Source organism: Falco peregrinus, chromosome 4, assembly GCF_023634155.1.
Source record: "Falco peregrinus isolate bFalPer1 chromosome 4, bFalPer1.pri, whole genome shotgun sequence".
Classification (NCBI taxonomy): Eukaryota; Metazoa; Chordata; class Aves; order Falconiformes; family Falconidae; genus Falco; species Falco peregrinus.
In genome coordinates this window covers 21030469-21049074 of record NC_073724.1, presented here as the reverse complement: position 1 = coordinate 21049074, position 18606 = coordinate 21030469, and the positions used below count along the sequence as shown (strand labels likewise).

General features: G+C 39.1%; 1 protein-coding gene across 6 annotated transcripts in view; it reads right to left on the bottom strand.

Annotated features, from left to right (window-relative positions):
- Nucleotides 1-1096: 1096 nt before the first annotated feature.
- Nucleotides 1097-18606, bottom strand: part of MAP3K7CL (MAP3K7 C-terminal like) — a 46023-nt gene continuing 28513 nt past the window's right edge. For all 6 annotated transcript variants that reach the window (XM_027791181.2, XM_055801993.1, XM_055801992.1 and 3 more), the window contains 2 exons: nucleotides 10923-11038; nucleotides 1097-2746 (listed from right to left, as the gene is read on the bottom strand). In XM_027791181.2, coding sequence (XP_027646982.2) covers nucleotides 2566-2746; nucleotides 10923-11038 — 297 coding nt within the window. In that variant the 3' untranslated portion in view covers nucleotides 1097-2565. The remainder of the gene's footprint in view (nucleotides 2747-10922; nucleotides 11039-18606) is intronic.

Here is an 18606-nt window from a genome sequence, read left to right as displayed (position 1 = left end):
ATTGTTTTCATGAGATACTTTAATTTTTCTTCCTTGGTACTTGTATATCAGTTTTAGTCATTTGGATCGTGGTGCGGTTTCTCTGAGTCATCGTTTTCAGGCACATGAGCATCCATGCTGGCAGGCATATATTATATACAAAGCACTGCTTTATTAATTTCACCATAACTAAAAGTAGGAGGAAAATCTCATTGCAAATAGCCACAGTTCAGATTAAATACAACTCTCTGACTTCAATTACTTTGGAATGTTTTAAAAGTTCCATATTTATCCAGGTTGGTAGCTGGATCACACCTCCAATTTGGTGTCTGTACACCTGTAAAAATGTTTCCTCAAGAATTCCATACTGGTCAGTATCGATAGGTTAGAAAAGACATATTCCCCAGCTACTCTCACATCACTGTGTGTCACAAACGTGGCCCAGCTTTCCTTCTCCGCATGACTGTGGCTCTCCCTTGGGTTTTTCTCTGTGATTATGATCTGTTGTTATTCTGACATCTCAAGCATAATGGCTGCACTTCAGAAGAAAATTCCAAGGTGAACACAGTTATTTGTAAGTAAAGTTCTGATGTCTGATCCATCTGCATCTGAAGCCAGGCTGTTAATGAAATAATTTTGTGTGCATTGTACAGTTTTCAGTGAATTCACTGAAATCACCACACTGGCTGACATTTTCAAAGCTAGATAGAAAAATCTCAGACTAAACCAACAGATTAATTTCAAAAACGAGAATCCTCTATTTCAAAACACATAATTACAGTCAAAAGCAATACATCCTAGATACTGCAGTGCCCTGTGCTCAAAGCAAAGCCCTGAAGTCTGTACAGGGCATGTTTGCCACCAGCGCAAAACTCAGACAAGGGTTTTCCAGCATTCCCAGGCTTGGAATCTGGAGTGGGGTTTATTCATTATGGATTTTTTTCCTCTTCAACTTTCACAAGATATGGTGAAAACTGGACCCTCAGGTAACAGTGACAGAGGAATAAATACAGTATCATACCGCCCACAGAGCATCCCAGCAGAAAGTCTGTGCCTCAGAGTGGTGGATTCCCTTTTTTCCTTCATGTCCCTGCACTGGCCAGGGGAAGGCAGTGGGCAATGCTGGGCATGCACATAGCCCTGCTCCGGCGGCTCAGGAGGAGAAGTGGCGACAAGGCTGTCCTCTCCCACTGCCTCCACATACTCTCCTACTGCAAAGTCAGGTGCCTGTAGTAACGCAGAGCCTGTTCTCGTGCCTGTGCTGCAGGGAATTCTGTAGGCAGGTAGCACAAAGAGTTAAAGGGCAGCTTGTACTTTTTTGTCCCCTTTGTTGCTGATACTACTGGGTAACATTTTGGTACCAGAAGACTTCCCCAGGAATTGTTCCGATTAACATAAAATCCCATTTTTATAATAGATCAGTGATAATAAAGTTCTGTCAAAAGCCTTAAGTTCAAAATTTTCAATTAACAAGACACATTTCAGTACTAATGACACATCAAGCTGAATTCCAACCTCATGAAGATGTAACAAGCAGCATCTGTCAAGCAGAGTTAAAAATACAGGGTGATTTAAGAACACTCAGAACATAAAATGGCTTTTCTATATCCACTTTTAATGAAAAAAATACTGTATGAATAGAAATGGAAGTATAACAAAGAATTTTCTGTTGATCTAGGAAAATACAGGGATAAATAGAGCAAGTAAAACTAACATTTTACTTCCAGGTTATTTGTGTATCATGGAACTCTTGTCCCTACTTACAGCCACTTATGTTTCAAAACAGACCAGAAAATAAGAACCAAATATCCTCACAGTTTTTTTACTGACATATTCTCAGTTGAAACCATGATGGTAGTATTCTTATATTAATTCTTCATTTCTTGCACGCCAAAAAGTACAATTAAAAGACTCTCAAGCTATCTTCACGCTTGAGGAAGGAAAGTTTGATCTTACCTGTTTCCTTTTAATTTCATAACTTGCAAATTATTACTGGCAGTACACTTGTTTAAATAAAAAATAATTATGTTACTTCCATATTTAATTTATCAGATTTTATACAACAATGTAAAATTGACATGGGATAATGAAGTATAGTTTTTACCAGTGAGGAGATCTGTTTTAAGATAACTTCCAAACACTTTAGGCATGAGGAAAATAATTAAAAAAATCTTCACCAAACTAAAATTAACATACATGTATTCCATATATTAACATTGTCCTGCTGTATGCCTTAGTATGATCCAAATTTCCAACACAGAAACTATTTATATCATTTTCTAGCATGGCCATATCTTCTTAAATTGGAAGAAATATGTTTAGAAAAGAAACCTGATCTACTAGAACATATAATGGGGATATATTAACTTCAATTATGTTACTTGAAATAAAATATCCATTATATAATGGATGAAATATCCATTATATTAAGCTTCTGGCTAGCAAGCATTAAATCAAATATAGACTTCTACATACTCTGTATCTGTAGTAAAGTATTATAACATATTAAACAGACCTTTATTTTAAAATCTCTTTCCAGCACAGGACCAATCCTGTATTAACTGCCTCACATAAGCTAGTTGAGAGTTATGAGGACCCCTGTCTTTTTTGGTACTGTATTCTGAGCTTTTCCAGTTGTTCTACACACTGCGTTTGGGCCAGCTTCAGTGTTCGGTTCTCCTCTGTCAGTTCTGCGTACTCCTTAGCCAGCTGAGCAGCATCCATGCTTTCTTTTTCCACTTGTTCCAGCCTGGCAATCAGCTCCTTTCTGATGATTATGAAAAAACCCCAAAGATTAAAAATGGCAGTATGCAAAAATTTGTTGTCATGTGTTAGGTTAAAGCTGGACTATAGGTTGTTAGCATGGTATTACTTGAGCTCTTGTGAAACAAAGGCCTAGAAAATTAATTTGTTTTTAATTTGAGTCCTCCTTTTCCCTTAAAAAGATGAGGCTGCCAAAATCTCTGATAGGTTTGCTGTTCAGCAACCAAACCTGCAAAATGCTGAGGACCCTCAAGTGTCTCTAACTTCAGTAAGAGTTGAACATGCAGTTCATGGGGAAGAATCAAATTTCTGGAGACCACATGCTAATATTTTGCCTGAAGAATCACAATTTATTTTTCTTTTGATACCAAACATAATTGAAAGAGCATGCAGAGGTTTATATTTGGTTGGTTAGCTTTATCAGTTAATTCTGTGAAGTGCACCTGGTTTCCTTTTTCTCTGCTACAAAGAAAACTGGTTCTAGTAAATACAAGGCACATGAATCTAAGCTACATACAGTGTTTCTGTAATGTGTTTATGCTCAGGCCTTAGCCCTGAGGAAGTGTGATAGAGCTGCAAACCTGACACCTCCTGGTCTTTTTACGAGAAGAGACAGGAGGATTCAAGCTGTTGCTTCTTTCTGGATGGAGTCACACAGTGCTCTGTATTCCCAGAGCTGGCCAGAAGCTGGAGTCTCCTGTATAGTATCAACTGAAATTACCTCAGCACATGTTAAGATAAAAAAGGTCTTTAAAACAAAACACACTGAAGGCATGAGTAACTCAGAGGGTATCTAATCGCTCTCCACTTAGTTACACAGCAAGCTAGCCTGGCCTCTGCTTCCCCCCCCCCCCGCCCCCCCCCCCCCCCCCCCCCCAAGTCAAATCGTTTATTCACCCTTGCTACAGGAAGTCTCTTCTAAAAGGTTCTTAGTTCTTTTGATCATTCTGTCTCACAGATTAGTTAATCTTTAACTGTTCATAGCCCTGTGACTTTATTTCTCAGACGTGTCAAAGCAATGCTTGCAGATCATCAGCAGGAAGATGTAATGCCTTCAAAGTGGATAGCTTCTGCTGCACTCTTTAAAGGAGCTCTCTTGTCAAGCTGGACCGGTGCCTTCAGACAAGAAAGTCCTACAGACCAGTAATTCTATTGCCACAGGTCAGAGTATTCATGAAATAACAACATTTCAGTATTTGCGGATCACTTACATTACTTATAGCTGCCAAACCACCACTTCCAGCAGCGAAACTGTAAGCATCTGGGTTTTGAAAAACACTTCTATCTGGCCTTCTTTTAGGATCAGTTTGATCTTCCTCTGGTCTTTACTACAGCTTTCAGTGATAGCATAGCATACCCATGGTTTAGCTGCTTACAGACACAGTTACTTCAGTTCAAGGAGTCACAAGGCAAGAAAAGACCCCTGGCACACTCATTTCTCCCAACTGTGTTTCCCATACAAAGGAAAGAAGGGAAGAGTTAGCAGCCAATACAGCAATTTTAGATCATCCAAAAGCTGCAGTATATAGAAACCCTCCTGTAGCTAAACTGTTGCCTTTGTTTTATACCACCAAAGTAATGTATAGCAGCTATGCTACAGCAAAGCCTCTCCTCTTTCCTTTTACCAGGAGAAATGTATATTCAATAAGGTCTTCAAGAGAAAATATCAAGAGCGTATTTTTGTTCAGCAGAATTCCATTAGCATTTGGCACAATATAGTTGTAAAAATTTTACAAGCAGCAAGCTATTAACGGATTAATTCCTTTTTGCTCGGGCCATGCTAGATCAACCAATTTTCAAATTGGCCAAGATGAACTGATCTTGCTAGACAGCTCCTGTCGATGGAACTATAGGCCACAAAGGAATAACTGCACGTATGCTTTAGAGAGTGAGCTTCAGCAATATTCTTTGCAATTATTCTACTGGTGCAATGCTGGACTGAAGGATTAAATTAAGCTATTTCAAATTACAGACTGTTGACTCAGAAGCGTTTCAGACAAATCAATTCAGAATCATTCTTCTTTACTTTTCTTACAAAGTCCTTAAAAGGGAGATGAAGTGAACACACTAATAAGTAATCAGCATCCTAAAAGCAGGTAAACCTTTTCCACAGGGACTTTTAGTACACGTGAAAGAAGGTAGTAACTACTCTATTTGGACTTGAGCCAGGAGTGGCACAGACAGACAGTGTGCAAACTCAGACAGCTCTATTAATGAATGTCAGTCCTGATTTGATAAGATGAGACTATGTGCTGGCATGGCTTATGTGCTGCTTTATCGTAATACTCAAGCAGCACAGATAACTTTTTTTAGCCTGGGATTTAGCTTTGCTATTAAAGAAAGTATAAATGCATTAAAATAAAAATATACTTATTGCTATAGTCCACACTCTAGGACTTCCCTCGCAGAAAGCAGTTTCCTTGCACTGTGGTAGTAAAATTGCCCACTTCTGAGTCAGCAGAACCCACTTATTCCCTTCCCATCAGGATCAACACCTGTTTACAGGGTAGGGTGATGTTTCAGGCAAATACTGTCAGCCTGCCACAAAGATCTAAAATTAGAGTACCAGGGAATTGCTAAATGTTATGAATGGTGTGGTTTACGAAGCTCACAAAAGGATGAGGACAGTAACTAACATTTGCTTCTGATCTAATCCAGGATTTGAACTTAGCTTCCAGAGGTTAAAGAACTCCATACTAAGCTCTTGCACCATGTAGCCTTTGTTATGGATGCTTAATAAATAGATCCAGCACTGCGTAATCAATGTTTTCTGTTAATGGTTACCCTGAGTTTAAATATTAACAGCATTGATAAGGTATTTTCTAAAGTGGTGCTGTAATGGACACTTTAAGTGTTGTTTTTCAGGGAGAGGTTTGGATGGGAAGACGAGTGTGATTTGCAATGTAAACCAATAAACCACAAGCCATACCAGAGCAGAAGAAAAACCCAGCACGTTCTTAGGGAAAGTATTTCTCTTGTCCTGGCCTTAATGACTGCCCATGCAGAGAATAGAGTTCCTTTACAGTAATATTCTCAATGAATAAATACCAAGAAAAGTAACAGAAAAAGCAGAGAAATCTATCTGGAGATAAGCGCAACTGGAGATGGACTGGACTCAAGGAAAACTGCTTCCACAGTGCAAAGAAAGAGGCAGGCTTCTCTTTCCTCTGTTGTGAACAACGCATTCAGGACCGTGCATCTGCGGTCCTACACATTTCTTCCTGACTAACATGTGTCTGTGTTCTGGTGGCCATAAGGTCATTTACTTTTCCCACACTTGACATGGCTGTTATGTCAGGAGGAATAACGAGACCCTGTAAAGTAATTGCTGTCTGAGGAGACTGCCCTTGCATGTTCGAAGTCTACTAATTAATTTTTAAAACAATGAGACAGCCTGTTTTAATCTAAATGAAAATATGTCTCAGATGCCAGCACATGAAAGATCCTTAAGTACTCGTCACTGCAATAGGGCAAATTGAGGTTTCTCTTTTATTAGAAAAGCTGTAATTTTCACTATTTGGCCTGTAACATGTATTTTGGATACATGAATACATAAATAATGAAAAATCAGGTCTAGGATGGGAAAAAATATTAAGAAAAAAGATTGCCTTTATGGTTTACACCAATCTTTTCCTGCAGTACTTGCAAGTCTGAAGACTACTTGTCTCAATGGTGTTGGGAAAGATACTACAGAAATAGCATACCTGGAGAAACCATCTAGAAACAGTCCTATGGTCATGAGAATGTGCTAAAGAATATGGAAGGATCCCACCAAATTAAGCAGACATCTCCACTGCATGTCCACTGTAATATGTGTAAAAGAAGGAAAAGAAATCATATCCATGGCAAAGGAGTGATCCTAAACCAGGTGGTGAGCAAATGATATTTTCTGGAGAGTTATATTAGAATTGTCTGGGGGAGGAAAAAGAGAAAACCAGCCAGTGCTAAGAATATAAGATATAGCTAGCAACCATGGCAACTCTAATATTTAACTACATAATCCAGGGTCATTATCTAGTAATAGCAATATAACAAGTGCTCAAAATAACCAACCATCCCATCCCTTTCACCCAAACTTAGATACCCAAAAACATCTGTTATGGAAATACATGTGTGTTTCTGGAACATAAATTAAATTACATTCTGTGACCTAAATGTGGTGTGTTCTCACTTCCACACCCTTTTCTTTCTTTTCGATCATGTCTCCCATTCCAAAGTGATTTTGTCCCGTGTACTACATATTGCTGGCATAAACGGGAAGAGTTTGAGTGAAGACAGCAAACAAAGCTATGATTATTTATATTAACAAAAAAATCTACCCAATGTTCTCTTAAATTCTTTCAATTTCTTGCTTCCTTTTCTTCTTTTCTTTTTCCTGGGTAACTTCTTTTCCCCTTCTTACTTGCTTTGTCCTTTGATTTTCCCTTTTTTGAACTGCAACCTCCCTTTCTCTCTCACATTTCCCATTTTCCTGTGAAACAGCTGTCTTCTCTCCCACTCCCAGCCTAACACATTCTCTTTCTGTCTACATTGCGTACAAAAGAAATGGGCAAATAAGCTCTGTTCTTGTCTTGATGAAAAGCAGCCCTTGTCATTTCACACCACTGCCTTTCTATACTTCAGCCATACTTGATCCTCACACTACAGTGAGAAACAAGTCAAGCTAAGCAGAGTTAAAAGCCTTTGAAAAGATGCAAAAGAGTAAATGTTTTTGACTATTTTAAAACAATATTATTCAACTTCCTATTTCTTAAAGATGCCTCCTTTAGAAATATGCCTGCATGTGTTATTTCATGTATCAAAGGTTACATGTAACTTTGGAGGTTGGAACAATAATTGTTTAAAGTAGAATGAATACTGTTCCATTTTTTGTTTTACTAAAAAGCTCCAATACCTGTATGGACATTTATGTGAGGTTAATTTAAAATTATATCTTCCTCCTAGCCAGAAAAATCAAAAATACTTGCTCAATCCGTTTCCTGTTCTTTTCCTGACAATCATTGTCTTCAGTATTCTGTGTGCACAGTGTATATCAGCACTATAGATGCAGGCACTACCAGGTGGGACTTGACATTTTAATTCCACAGGTGAGTTGATCTGTGGAGAGGAAGTCGGGAGCACTGCCAGGGTCACCATCCAACAGCACTTCTGGTTGCCCTCGGTAAAATTGCACACTAAAGAACAATGCACAAATTGTTTGTTCCCATTACAAGGGCTGAAACTCTATCTTTGCCCATTTTATCAAAAGCATATTTACAAGTAGACAATAGATAGCAGGTATATTAGGCAATTGTGAATCTTTATTTCTATACATTCAAATTCAAATGTAGAAGATACAGATACCTGCAACAGGGGCAAATTCCAGAAAGTTGCAAATTTTTTTTTGAGATTTGATTAAAATTGCTTTTGAGGCTAAAAGCCGTGCATCTCATCAAACTTTTTAGAAAAGTCAAAGCATCCTTTCCTTCTGAGAATGCAATATTCCACAACACACGTGCTACCCCAGCCATTGTAACCCACTATTCATTCAGCATGTTACCCCATAAACTTCCTTTAAATCAGTGATCATCAGACCAAAACTCTCTTTTACTCCTTGCTTACTCCTTCAGCTCCACACTTGCTCACTTTCTATCTAGTTTTATATAAAAATCAAGGTTAATGTGTTCAGGTTGCACATGTGTGTAACGGTATATGTGTCCTAATAACTTTTTGATCTACCTTTCAATTTCAACCAAACTTCATGCAGTGAAGAGATCCCAATTAGTTTCTGGAAGGTTTTATAAAAAACAGACTGCTACAGAAAGGAAAGAGACTCCAAAGGGGAAAGGAAGTATCACGAGACCTCCTCCAAAATACTATCAAATGGCGAATCTATCAGGAGGGAGAAGCCATGAACAGTTCCCCTCTGGAGAAAAAAGCTTCAGTTGGCACTTGCAGCTTTTTAAACCTCAAAATCAAATAACCACAGTGCACCAATCTGTAGGAAATCAAGCATTTTCAATCCCAGTGTTTGTAGGACCACGTCCTCAGATAAAGAGATTTGGAAGGTCGTGACAGGACTTGCACTGATATTTGTCATGTTTAGGCATTTCACAGCTACACAGCATGTGAATATCGAGGCCACAGATATGTAATTAGAATGCACAGAATAATCACAATAATTCTATTTGCTGCTTGATTCAGCCACTCTTGTTTTAACATATGTTAACTGGGACGTGAAATACTCTATCCACAGAACAGGTTCAGCAAAGGTAGCAGTGGTGGAAGCTTCCTCACATTGTTCTACTGTTGACATCCACTGCTGGAATGTAGGAAAATGCCAGCCTGAAGCTCCATAGTTCATCCAGGATAACCACTGCTGAGAGGCTGACTTCTGGGCTCAGGGGTTGATCAGGATAGTTTTAAGCTCAGGGAAACAATTTTGTGCATCTATCTGCCATTCCCAAGGAGCAAAATATTTCTAATTCAGCTAGTATCACAGACTCCACAGATTAAAAAAAAATGCATTCAAACAGTGTATTTTTTTCATTCTAGTAAATGCAGAAATATATATATGAGTCTAGTTTTCAAGGGCTCCTAGCTTTCTTCATAAATGTGCATAACTGATTCAGGGATGTGTTGGTATCAACGATGCTCTTATATTAATAGACTAAACCCCAAACAATCTAAGGCTGCCTTTTGAGTTTATACATCTAAAGTCAAGCACTTAAAAAAACATTTAATATTTATTTTCCATTTGGGTTTTCAGAGAAGACAAACACACACTTTCCACTGAATTCACTTGGTTGCTAAATACACATGTAAGCAGCTTCTATTAGACAATCAATTTGATAAAATATTGCAAAATTATTTAATTTAATTATCTTTTTTACATCTTTTTAAAAACACCAACTACTTTTCATTGGCCAATTTCAATTAATGATGAATCAAATGCAAACACTGGGACAATGCAGTGTTAATCTCTTCTGGATATTTTTTCTTCTTTTTTAAGTTTTATGCCAGTCTGTCAGCAATTGAGTGCCATGCAGGTCCTACAGTGGAAGGGGATTTGTGGTGGGAAACCTCAACTAGTTCTGACACTTTAGGCAACAACTAACTATACTGTGCCTGTAGCCATCAACCCCCATAAATACCAGTCACTTTATTACCCTTCATAGTCTGGATTCAAGGAGATCTTTGGCTATCTTACTTGTAAGACTACAGGATTTCACCAGTTTCCCTCCCATCAGCTTGCTTCTACAGCTAAAGACTCCCATGGATACAAACTTGCTGAGCTGCACGGTCAGCTGTCCGAAGAGTGCTATGGAACAAAGCGGTCAATCTAACACTCAAAGCCCACTCTGCAACAGGGCTCTTTTAACTCCTCTTACTATATCACAAATTTCTGTTCAAGCAGCCTTTGGAAGAATGATGGTGTGGTCTTCATTTTCACAAGAACACTGACAGATCGGTACTGAGGTAACTCTCCCTGAGGAAGGCAACGCTGCTTGAAGTCACCTTCAGTGTGAATGTAAAAATAAAAAAGCATTTGAAAGAGATAGCTTACTTAGCAGTTGTTCCTTAGGGTTGGTTGTCTTTAAAACTTTCACTTCTCTTTCTCTGAATTTCTTTTTCAGGTTTCTTGTGGAAAGGGACAAAGAGTCACAGAGTGCACTTTGCCGTTTAATAGTCATGCGAAAATGACAAAGGTATGAGTATAGGCCATAGACAAGAAAAAAAAGTCTCCAGCTTATGCACTTTGGGTATGAACACCTAAAATGTCAATGTACATGGAAACAACACACCTCACAGAAAAATGCTTACCAATATCGTCAAGTACTCTAAACCTAACTGAGGATCCATTATGTTCTTCATTAAAACATGTACAGTTAAATTTTAAAAAATTTCCCTAAAACTAAAAAGGAGGCTCACACCAGCTTAACTAGATTGTTTGTGTGACCCGGAGGCTGTCAATGAAGGTTTTAAGGGACATCTGTATAGCTGAGGGCCCAGAACTATGACAGCTCTGTGTCCTTGGTGGCCTCAGTTGATCCTATGGACCAATGGCCAAACTGTTGTGCTGTAGTGTGACTGTCAGGTAGAGGTATAAGGTCAGAAAATACCATGTGAAACCCTCATGTTTAAAATAGCATTTTACTAAGAGAATATACAACAGCAAATACTTTGGGGAAGTTACTCACTTTCTTTCTTCCAGCAGAGCAATTTCTTTCTTGACCTCATGGTACTCTTCTGCTATTTTGCAGTGCTGTTTGTACACCTGCATAGATTCCTTAGAGTCATGACAAGGAGGCAGTGGCTTTAAGAAAAGAAAAAAAGATATATATACATAAACTGCTTTTAAATATTAGGAAAAATCACGTTTTGAAAGGTACAAGATTTATCTTAATTCCTGTGAGAATACTTCAAGACTTTCCCCCTCGTCCCCACCTAACTTCAGGATACAGCCAAATATTCCTAGCAATGGCCTTTCATGGAAGGGAAAAAAACATTTCCCTGCATAAGAATATTCATAAACCTTCAAACCTTGTAAGGATTTTCAGAACTTTCCTGGTCACCTTTGCAAAGTATCTCTAAAGATTGTTCAAAGAAAGATTTCTCCCTTACTTCCCTCTTTTTCAGCCGTAGTGATATAAGAAAACTAAACCTGATGCATTGATCAGACCCATAAAATACATGAGCATGTTTTCACTGCAAGGAAACAATTCACAAGAAATTGCAGCACTGAGCAGAAGGGTAATTTGGCTGCAAATGAACTCTTAGCCTCCAATTCTGCAAGATGAGAAGACATGGAAAACTATTGACTAAGCACTCTTCCATAGATGCAATGCTTATTCCAGCTTATTACTAAATGGGACAGGACCACGAACTGGGACATGAGCTGATTCTGCTGGACTCAACAGGAGTTATGATATTGCCTCCACCAGTGCAGCCAAGATTTCATGATGGGTTCTATCCCAGCAACACCTCAAGCTGTAAGTAGTTTGCTCAAGATCATACCCAGTTTCTCTGCATCTCTATTCCCTGTAGAAGAAGGGGATATTTTAGTCAGCAGAAATTATGAGAGTTAAATCAGCTATATTTGCAAAATGTTTTAAATTTCCATGAGAAGTACAGGTGAGATTGAGAGTGGAAGGATGAGAGCAATTAAAAAAAAAAATCAGATAAAAAAGACTCAGTGAGGGCAAAAGCACTGTACCTCCTAACCTAAATGCTGGCATTATTGCAGCAAGATTTTAAGTGTTTTTCAATGCACACTGGAGGTAATAAATATGGGAAATAAATTCTCACTGTCCTGGGACACCTCATATATATTTCAAGCAAGATCTTGAAAATACAGTTTGGTTAAATGCTAGTGCTTTTTGCTCCTTAAAAAGAATGCAACTTAATTCAGGCTTCAGGCTTGACCGTCACATTTTGGCTATAACACTTTCAGGAAGCGTAGTATTTTTAAATTATTAGCTATGAATCAATTGACTGTAAATGAACTACAAATAGCATGCTTGAGCCACCTGTTTGAAGCAAAAGGAAGCACTTAAAATAGTTTCTTTACTGCCCAGTTAAAGAACATCCAATTGCCTTTCACAATACAAGCAGATTATTTTTTATTTCATGTTGTCCTACTTTGACTCTTCTCCGTAGTATATTCCTTCAATGACATTGTCAGGAAAAGAAAAGCATAAGTCTTCAGACTTCTCCTATTTATGATCTTGTAAACATTTCCTTTAAACTGGAAATTTAAATTTTACTGAACATGTTCAGAGCCAAAGATTAAAAACAGTTTTATCTGGGATGCAGGGTAAGTTGGCTTCAGATATACCCCAATGTACAGAGGTATCTACTATATGAACCTTACAATTACTTGTAGATGGTACGTGGTTCCTCACAGAAATTTTAACACAGACGCTTGTTTTTCATGTTCTAAATGTAAAAATGCTGTGGCAGAATTGTTTCACAGCACATTGTTTCATTCTCTCTGAGCTTGGAGAATTTAGGAACCCAGGGAAAGGACAGTCCATTACTTGATGAATCTGGTCCCTAGGAAAGGGTTTTTCATTGCATTTCATTGTGGATGAGCAATAGCACCATTCATATAGCCAGCCAAATAATAACCATAAATTTAACAAGACAGAATATAGAAGTCTCAGTGCTGTAATCCAAGAATGCAAGGGTTGGCCAAAGTAGCATCTCTGGTATCTACCAGAGATCAGCAAACAACAAATGCGTCACAATAAAACAATTTTGAACAGTACCCAAGGGGAAAGTCCCCAAGCAGTGACACTTCAAAAGAAAAAAACCACTTTGCTCTTGCTTCCAACTTAGTTTTCACAAATCTAGCTGGTTTAAACCAGTTTAAAAATTAAAGCAGCATTCGGGTTCTATATTCCAGCTTCCCACTCAAAAGATATATATAGAGAGCTAAAAATTATCTAGTCATGCTGAGACTTAGTATCTAATTCCCACTTAGAACCAGTTGCTGACTTTCAAACCCCTTCCTATCACTGTTTCTTCTTCAGTGTCATTTTGTCTTACATTGATATTTTATCACTCAAAATAAACCGACAACAAAAGATACAGTTCACTAATATTCTGTTCATAAAATTCTTTTTAATCTTGTCTGATGCTATTAAGCACAATATCAAGAACTTTCTAAATTTTGAGCGTACTTTTACTTTAAAATGTAAATTTGATTATGTTTTTATATGACTAGATGATAGGAAAATTTAGTTTGGTCTTTTGCAGTTTTGCAATTTCTGAGAAAGGTTTTCAAGATAGTACCTACAGTGTTCATGTGTAATTTCTGGCCAGTAGAACATGAAACAGGCTTATGCATTCATTATTTAACAAACACCTCTACTGTAATCACAAGAAAAAATTGAAAGATGCAAGACAGGACAGTTCTTTGCTGCCCACCAGAAAATGCAAGCCAACACAAAAGCACAGAAAAATTATTTCACCCATGTCTAACAGCCTACTTTTTTAATATAAAAAAGAGTGCAAAGAACTAATGATACATCTGGGATTGGGATAAATCAGGATAAAGCCCTGGAGGTAAGAGGGGCCCAATCAAGCTGGTTAATATTCAAGGATCACCTCCTCCAAGCTCTGGAATGATGCGTCCCAGCAAAGAGCAAGTCAGGCAAAAACTCCTGGAGGTCTGCATGGGTGAACAAGGAGCTCCTGGACAAATGCAAACACAAAAAGGAAGCCACCCACAAGGGTGGGAGCAAGGACAGGTAGCCTGGGAGGGACACAGAAAATTTGTCCAATCAGCCAGGGATCACATTAGGAAAGCTAATGCCTGGTAGAATTAAAACTGGCCAGGGACACCAAAGGCAACAAGAAAAGCTTCTACAGGTACATTGGTGATAAAAAGAAGACTAGGGAAAATGTGGGTCATCTCTGGAAGGAAACAAGAGATGTGAGTACCCAGGATATGGAGAAGGCTGAGGTATTCAATGACTTTTTCACTTCAGTCTTCACCAGCAAGTGCTCCAGCCACACTGCCCAAGTCACGTAAAGCAAAGGCAGGGACTAGGAAAATGAAGAACCACCCACTATAGGAGAAGATCAGGTTCATGACCACCTAAGGAACTTGAAGGTGCACAAGACCATGGGACCTGATCAGATGCATCCGTGAGTCCTGGGGGAACTGGTGGATGAAGTTGCTAAGCCCTGTCCATCATATTTGAGAAGTTGTGGCAGTCTGATGAAGTTCCCATGGACTAGAAAAGGGGAAGCATAACCCTCATTTTTAAAAAGGGAAAAAAGAAAGACCCAGGGAACTACAGGCCACTCAGTCTAACCTCTGTGCCTGACAAGATCATGGAGCAGATTCTCCTGGAAACTATGCTAAGGCACATGGGAAGGAGGTGACAGCCAACATGGCTTCACTAAGGGCCAATCATGCCTGACAAATTTAGTGGCCTTCTATGATGGGGTTACAGCACTGGTGGATGAGGGAAGAGCAATTGACATCATCTACCTAGACTTGTGCAAAGCATTTGACAATGTCCCACACAACGTCCTTATCCCTAAATTGAAGAGACATGGATGTGATGGATGGACCACTTGGTGGCTAAGGAACCGGCTGGATGGTTGCACACAAAGAATTGTGGTCAATGGTTTGATGTCCAAGTGGAGACCAGTGACAAGTGGCATTCCTCAGGGGTTGGTACTGGGACCAGTGCTTTTTAACATCAGAGACATGGACAACAGGATTGGGTGCACCCTCAGCAAGTTTGCCAATGACACCAAGCTGTGTGGTATGGTCGACACGCTGGAGGGAAGGGATGCCATCCAGAGGGACCTTGACAGGCTTGAGAGGTGGGCCCATGTGAACCTTATGAAGTTCAACAAGGCCGAGTGCAAGGTCCTGCATGTGGGTTGGGGCAATCCCAAGCACAAATACAGGCTGGACAGAGAATGGATTGAGAGCAGCCCTGAGGAGGACTTGCAGGTAGTGGCTGACAAGAAGCTCAACATGACCCAGCAATGTGCGCTTGCAGCCGAGAAAGCCAGCCATATCCTGGTTGCATCAAAAGAAGTGTGACCAGCAGGTTGAGTGAAATGATTCACCTCCACCTGGAGTACTGTGTTCGGCTCTGGGACCCCCAACATAAGAAGGACATCAACCTGTTGGATTGTCCAAGAGGAGGGCCATGAAGATGATCAGGGGGCTGGAGCACCTGTCCTGTGAAGATAGGCTGAGACAGTTGGGGTTTTTCAGCCTGGAGAAGAGAAGGCTCCGGGGAGACCTTCCATACTTAAAGGGGGCCTACAGGAAAGCTGGAGAGGGACTTTTTACAAGGGCATGTAGTGATAGAACAAGGGGTAACAGCTTTAAACTGAAAGAGTGCAGATTTAGGTTAGACATTAGGAAGAAATTCTTCACTATGAAGGTGGTGAGGCACTGGAACACATTGCCTGGAGAAACTGTGGATGCCCCAACCCTGGAAGCGTTCAAGGCCAGGTTGGACAGAGCTTTGAGCAACCTGGTCTAGTGGAAGATGTCATGGCAGGGGGGTGGAACTAGATGGTCTTTAAGGTCCCTTCCAACTCAAAACATTCTATCATTCTATGATCTGTTCCCACCAAGAGAAGCATTTTCAGGAGATGGCAGGGAAAACTGAAAAACAAATGCAGAAAGAGAAGCAAAACTTGCTTGTTCCAAAAAGGTAACTCCAACTAGCCAACAGATGTTTGCAATATTAACATAATTACACAGAAAAGGAAACAATAGCAGAATAGTAACAGTTATTGGACTAGTCCATACTTACCTAAACGGGAATGAGTGGAACCTATAATGGGAGGAATCAGTGAGTACAGGCTCCTGTTACAGAAGCAAATCCTGCAATTAAGAGGTCTTGTACAGTTCTGCTTAGAAAACCTGAAGTCCCTTGCCTCAGTTGTAAGACTGGCCCAGAGCCTCACCGGATTAGAAACATTTTTCCCATTTCCACTGTGCTGAAGACAGGTTTGTATAGTCTTTTATTGTGCCAGCACCACCTTTCATTCAAATAGCAGTTGTCCTACCTGTTTTACCCCTGAGATGTACTTACAGAGGGCTGTCATATACCTTCCAACACCTACGTCTCAGTAAAGCTGCATTCCTCTAAGGCATCCCAGATTAAATTTCCATTTTCCCTAGCTCATCCAAGCAGTCTTTCTCTGCTCTCCATTCTAGCTGGAATGCCTGTGGCCAGGCCACAGGAAGTGCTGCAGATGCTACACTGATGGCATTCCTGTGGCAGAGAAAAAGAACCGGAATTCCCAGTAGAAAGCACTTTTCATCCATGAAGTCTGTATACTATCTTTTTGGTAAGAGTTTGCTAGTTTACCCAGGTGACTAATTACAACAGGCTTTAATAAAGTTCAATTTGCAGTATATAACTTTTTCACTCAGAAGCCAACAACCATACTTTAGTGTCTCCTTAGGACAGTCTGAGCTTGTTATTTCATGAAGTATCTTGCCTGTCCATAAATTAATATATATAAAACCATATCTGCTACATAAGCAAAAAACACCCCTGCCAAAGAAAGTTATATTTAATGGCAACAGTTGCTACTTTTAATCCTGCTTATTTCAGGCTTCAGTGTCATCCACCCTCATTTTCCTGTGCTGGCAAAATATGCACACACAACACCTCTGGTTTGTTCACAAAGCTCGTACAAAAGCTGCAGCTCTCAGCCGTACTAGTGGTCTATCCTACTATGCCAAATTTTCAACACGGTCTGATTTTTCTTTGTATTTTGTTGAATAACTCACTGTGACACTGATAAACTTTTTATGGAATCCAGCAAGTAGATACCAAGAGATCCTGTTATAGGCTGTTCTGTAACTGCACATATGTATGTACATCTTTACAAGACATATGCACTACTTATTTAAATCTTTGTTTGGAGTGCACATATGAAAGATGTTGGAAGATGTTAATGAAGAAATAAAAAGGCCCTGAGCCTGCTTTTTTAGACAGGTTGAAGGAGCTGTTCTAACTAAAATCTTTGCTGGGGTACACAAAAGGACAGTTTTCAGTAATTTTTTTACTTCATTCACATGACAAAGTGTGTTTTGCCTTGCCATCTGAATATCAGCATTCCATATCCACAAATGTTGTATAGTTGATAGTGTCACCCAAGTGTTCAAAAACTTCAGAAGATTTTACTTTTTAATTCATCTTCATTTGTTTGCATTTGCTTTCAGTTCTACTGAAATATCAAAGATTTCTCCTGAAAAGGCTGAATTTTAAAGGAAAAAAATTATCATGCAGTTTTGCCAGCTAAGCACGTGGACTTGCCTAAAAGTCAGTCTTTTGCACTGGTCTCACTTTTTGTAAATTTGGTAATTTTCAACTAAACTGTTCTGGAAAACCAGAAAGTTCAGCGCCAGTATTTTGCACATGGGCCATGTTCATTATATGGCCTTATGTACTCTTCCATGATGGAAGAAACCACATGTTTCCAAGCTGCATATTGCAGCTGCATTTTTTTTTTTTTTTTTTTTTTTTTTTTTTGTGGAGCTGGAATCAAACAGTTCCAGCTACCTGTTCTAGGATATATCTAGTTTAGTCTAATTTTACTATGAAAGTAAGCAGTTCTCTTTTCTTCAAACAATTCAAGTCAACTGGATGAGACCAACTGAGAGTTCTGCTTTCCTTTCCTGGGAGTTGTTCCATTCTTTACTAACCTTAGTATGATGTTCTGACTGTGTAAACATCCATGTCTTCATCATCTAATCTAAGAACATAGTTATCACAGCAGCATTATAGCAGACTTATCAAGTTCATAGGCAATCACATCTAGATATAGAGTATCACGGTACCTAGGAATTCTCTTGGAATTTAATACATATTAAAAAAACAAAGCATACCCTTTAAAAACACAGTATACTTTTAAACTTTCTAAAATAATTTGCATATCTAACAAGAGTCTTGGCAGTTAGTAGAAGAAATAGTTCCATTGAAGTTCCAGAGTAAACAAGGTTTCTGTTAAATGCTAGTATCACACAACAATCTGTCCCTTGAGTAATATTTTCATAGCTTCTTTTGTGTAGACATTTCCCACTAAAGCATGAAAAACTACCCCTTGACTTAACACAAACTGATACTGTAAATGGTTGGAGCCTTTTCTCTATTGCAGGAACTTTACAGTCATCTATCTCCATTGATCGCAACAGATTCATAATTCAAAATAGAATATAAATGCCTCTCTCAAGCTCACGATTTCATGAGAAGAGATGATAAAGAATTACAGAACACCCTGTGCATCCGTATGTGACTTATGTTCTTCCCTCTTACGCATCAAACTCCCAGCTGGAATAAAGACTTTAATGGAGAAGAGGGAGATAAACTGAGCAAGTCACAGGAA